Raw genomic sequence first — 4,291 nt, 5'->3', positions numbered from 1 at the left:
CCCCCCTCCCTCCCCCCTGCCCACGACCCAGCGCTCCGCTCTGGCACAGACCCCGGAGAGGCGTTTGCCGCGCTGCTGCACGCCTCCCTTGAGCTGCCAGACGGCGTCCCCTGGCCGCTGCTGCGGCGCTGCGTCGCCGCGGGCCTGCATGCCGACACCGACGTCGGCGGCGGCACGCCGCTGCTGCATCACCTGTTGGCGCGCCTGCGCCCGCCGCCGTTGGACCGCGGCGGCGACGGCTGGTGTGAACGCAGCGGCGCGGGCGGCACAGCAGCCGGCAAAGCGGGCGGCGAGGACGAGTGCCCTGTCAGCTTGGAGGCGCTGCTTGAGGGGCGGCCTGGCGGCGGCAGCAGCAGCGGCGGCGGCGCGAGCGGGAGTGGTCACGGCGGACGCGGCGGGAGCGGCGCTACGCGAGATCTGCGGGGCCCTGGCGGGGCGACCGCGCTGCATGTCGTGGTGGCTTGCCTGGAAGAGCGGGTGCACTTTCCTGCAGACCAGCCGACGCCAGCGGGGCTGCAAACAGGCGGCGTCAGAGGCGGCGGCGGCCAGGGAGGGGCTTTGGGGGCGGGAGGGGCGGCGGAGGAGGGGATGAGGAGGACGAGGGTGAGGGCGAGGCGCGCAGGAGGGACGTGCGAGAGCTGCTGGCTGAGTCAGCGGCAGACGCGGCGCGAGCCGCCTACGCGCGCGCCGCGTTTGCCGCGTTGCTGCGCGCCGGCTGGTCTGCGGCGGCGCGCGACGCGCGCGGCGCCGGCGCGGGGGACGCCGCTGAGCTGGCGCTGCGGCGGTGCAGCGCTGACCTGGCAGAGATTAGGGATCCGCGGGGCCTGCCGCAGGCAGCGCTCGCCGCGTATGTGCGTGCCGAGGGCGGCGGCGCGGCTCGGCTGGCCGAGCTCGTTGCAGCGCACGAGGCGGGCGCGGCGGCGGTCGAGGGGGGGCTGAGGTCCATGGTGGAGGCGGCGGCGGCGCAGCGGCGGCCGGGGGCGCTGCGGGGTGCGGCGGCGCTGGTGGCGCTCTGGGTGGCGCTGTTGGCGGCAGCATGGCTGCTGCTCGTGCTGGCGGGAGGGCGGCCGGGCCCGGGCCAGAGCGAAGCAGTGGTGGCCGTGTAACCAGCAGCGTGCGGCAGGATGGACATTCAAATTGGTGGCCAGTAACTTTCAGAGGAGCCTGTGCAGACAATCTGTGCGTCCGTACAGCACATGTGCAGGTCGTCATCACTAAAACTCAATTGGCACCTGTCAACCAGCAGGCCTCACCCAGCACGCCACAGTCTACAGGCATCAATGCAGGGTCTGATGCAGGAGTCTCATAATACACAGCCGATTTGACAAGGTGCACCCCTAGAAGCATACCAGGACCATCCTCCCGCGCTCCTGCGAGATCGGTGTGTCTCGCCGAAAGTCGTACGTTGATCGGCGGTCACCTACTCGAGATGCAGGGTGTTTTCCAGGTCGCCTTGCTCGCCGGGGGTGCACCTCTGTGCGCACTCGCGGTGGCTGGCGGTGTATTGGCCAGGGTGCGAAGGTGCAGGGCCCGCAAGGTAGCCCCTAATGGCGAAGAGGATCTCAGCATCTCTGTCGAGCTGCTGGCGCTGGAGCGAGAGCGGCGCGTGGCATTGCGCCTGCAGGTGAGGCGGCGTCAGAATCGCCATTCGGTTGAGACGAGACGACTCAGCCGAGCACAGACACTGCGGCAGCCGCTTGCAGGCAACCTTCAGAATCAATTATCACACGCATTTGTGGGTGTGGATGAGGCGAGGGCCCGCACGCGTTGACCGTGCGCCGCGGGACCTGCTGCAGGTCAACAACGCACAAGGTGGCACCCAGGCTGGAAACGGCCAGGAGCAACAGCAAACCAGGCAGAAGCCCCAGAAGCCACGCAGACGGCAGCGGACGAAGGAAGAGCAGCAGCGGCAGCAAGAGCAGCAGCAGCCCCACCCGGAGGAGGAACCACAGCCGCGGGCCTCTGCGCCAATTAAGGTATCACCTGCCTCCGCGAACTCGCAGCAGACCGCCGAGGGCGGCCCGCCGACGACTCAGGGCGGCGCGGCGAGCGGCGACGGCGGCGGCGAGCGCGCCACCGCGGGCGCTGATACCATCGGCGGCGGCAGCTCGGATGCTCGCGACGGGTCGCCGGGGAGCGGCGGCAGCGCTGGCGGCGCGGCGCGGCGCTCGGTCACCATTGCGCCCGACCTGCCAGACTCGGGTGCGTCGCCTGCTGCGTCGTGGGGCCACACGCAGGCCGGCCCGGTGCCTCGCTCGTCCCTGGCAGCTGCGCCGCGCGCCTCGCAAACGTGTCTGATGCTGCATGCAGGGCAACCATGCGTCATGCGTAGCTTTCTTGAGACAGCGTGGCTCACGCATGTGCATGCATTTGAAAGTCCCCTGGGCACGCATGCATGCTTGCTCCATGCATGAAGAATGCATGCGTGCTCCATGCCTGTTGCACGCATGCTCATGCAGACGCTCACACCTCTTCTCCGTACCCACCACCAATTCCAAACCGACAAGCAGAGCGCAAGCGGCCCAAGGAGGTAATCGACGTTTTGCGGGAGATGATGCGGCAGAAGCGTAGGGCTGAGCGGTTGAAGCGCATGCAGCAGGAGCACAGGGGGCTCTTGGGCGGCGTCAGCGAGCACGGCCGCGGGTCGGGTGCGTGGGGTTGGGGGTTAGGGCGGCCATGGCGGCGGGGCCGATGCCGTCAGATTATCGTGCTAAGTGCACCGCCAACCGGTCCGAATGATCACAGTGTGGTTTGACCGTGCATGGTGGCAAGCTGCATCCGCCTTTTATGTTGCAGGCAGCAGCTGCGATGCGGCGCCGCGAAATGGCGGCGCCCGGTCCGCCTCGGACCAAGTCGCACGCCCCCCCACCATCGTCGCAGGGGCGCCTAGTACAACTGCCAGCACCAGCGCACCCAGCGACCGCGCCGCGGGGCGCGCAGCTGCCGCCACGGCTGACGCAGCCGACGGTGGGGGCAGCGGGGATGCGGACGCGCGCCGTGCGGCGGCGGCTGCAGGAAGCGCTCCCGCCGACGGTCAGGGCAGCGGCGGCGGGGGCAGCGGTGCGGGCGCACGGGAGGCGGCGGCGGAGCGCACGTCCTCGGGTGGCGGCGGCGCCGACGACGTCGGCGGCGGCGCGGACGCGCGGCGCGCGGCGTCGCGGCCGCGGTGGCGGGACCTGGTGGCGCAGCTCTCTGAGATGAAGGCGTCCAACAAGGCGGCCGAGGGGGAGGTCGCGAAGGTCCTGGAGCAGGTGGGCACGCGCTCAGTGCCTGCGGCGCGCGCGGCGCAGTCAGTGCGTGTGGCTGACAGTGAGAGGGTGCAGGGGCCTTGAAGGGGGCCACAGGTCAAGGGGCGACGCGGCGGCACACGCTGAGCACGCGGAGCATGATAGGTCCGCAGCACGTGTGGGCGAGGCGTTGACCTGCTCGATTCAGGGGCGGCTGCCTGCATCTCGAGGTACCGGAGGGCGTGGCAGGGCAGTCTGCGTGCAGCGGCTGCGCGCGCCCCGTGGCTGCCACCGCAAGTCAAGGCATCCTCTCTGGCTTTGGTAGCCAGCACACATGGGCCCAAGCTCAGGCTCGGCGCGAGTCGCCGTCAGACCTCTGCTCATTTGTTTTTCCATACAACCACCCATGCAACAGATCACCACATTTGAGCCTCTCAAAACGCTCACCCTGCATGTCGTCAACCCCCTCCCCGGCCCCTGAATCCCAGATGCTGTCGATGAACGCGCAGCTGATGGGCTGCTGGCACGACGAGGTGGCGCAGCAGATGGCCAGCATGAGCACCAAGATGGAGGTGGGCGTGCGTGCGGGCGCGCGCGCGCGCGTGTGTGTGTGTGTGTGTGTGTTTGTGTGTTATGCTGAGGGGATGGGGGATGTTGAAGGGACGTAGCATGACGGTATGTGCATTGGGGTTGACGACAAGTGTTGAAAGCGGGGTGCAAGGGGGTGGTCACGAGCGCGAGCAGCGGGCGGCAGCGGAAAGCACAATTCATGCACGGGCGCACACACACACACACACACACACACACACACACACACACACACACACACACACAAACACACACACAGAGTCCCCAGCCATACGGCATGGCTGTCGCGTCTTCCTCTTGGCACCAAAACAACAACAAAAGACAATGTCAGGCTGGCTCACACCACGCACCCACCCGCCCACCCATCCCCCAGGTTTTGGCTGATGAGAACACACGCCTGCGGGAGGAGGTGGCCAGTCTCAAGGGCGGCGGCGGCAGCACGCCCACAAATGGCAGCGAGCTCTCGGTGCGGCGGG

At 68.8% G+C, this 4,291-nt stretch overlaps 2 protein-coding genes across 2 annotated transcripts in view; both read left to right on the top strand.

Moving 5' to 3' along the window:
* Window positions 1-533: 533 nt before the first annotated feature.
* MNEG_13993 (hypothetical protein) lies at window positions 534-1,106 on the top strand (the record flags this gene model as incomplete). The annotated part of the gene is made up of 1 exon (XM_014037536.1): window positions 534-1,106. A coding segment is annotated over one exon (573 nt), but the record flags the coding sequence as incomplete, so codon positions are not given.
* Window positions 1,107-1,429: 323 nt separating this feature from the next.
* The window catches only part of MNEG_13992 (hypothetical protein), a gene marked incomplete at both ends in the record, with an annotated part of 3,560 nt that continues 698 nt past the window's right edge, over window positions 1,430-4,291 (top strand). Inside the window, 5 exons of the mRNA XM_014037535.1 lie at window positions 1,430-1,513; window positions 2,004-2,202; window positions 2,511-2,648; window positions 2,881-3,251; window positions 3,716-3,799. Of these exons, the coding sequence (XP_013892989.1) occupies window positions 1,430-1,513; window positions 2,004-2,202; window positions 2,511-2,648; window positions 2,881-3,251; window positions 3,716-3,799 (876 nt within the window). The remainder of the gene's footprint in view (window positions 1,514-2,003; window positions 2,203-2,510; window positions 2,649-2,880; window positions 3,252-3,715; window positions 3,800-4,291) is intronic.

The sequence above is a fragment of the Monoraphidium neglectum genome (assembly GCF_000611645.1).
Source record: "Monoraphidium neglectum strain SAG 48.87 unplaced genomic scaffold scaffold04183, whole genome shotgun sequence".
In the NCBI taxonomy this organism is placed as follows: domain Eukaryota; kingdom Viridiplantae; phylum Chlorophyta; class Chlorophyceae; order Sphaeropleales; family Selenastraceae; genus Monoraphidium; species Monoraphidium neglectum.
Note: the sequence above shows the minus strand (reverse complement) of the source record. Positions and strands in the feature narration are given on the sequence as shown.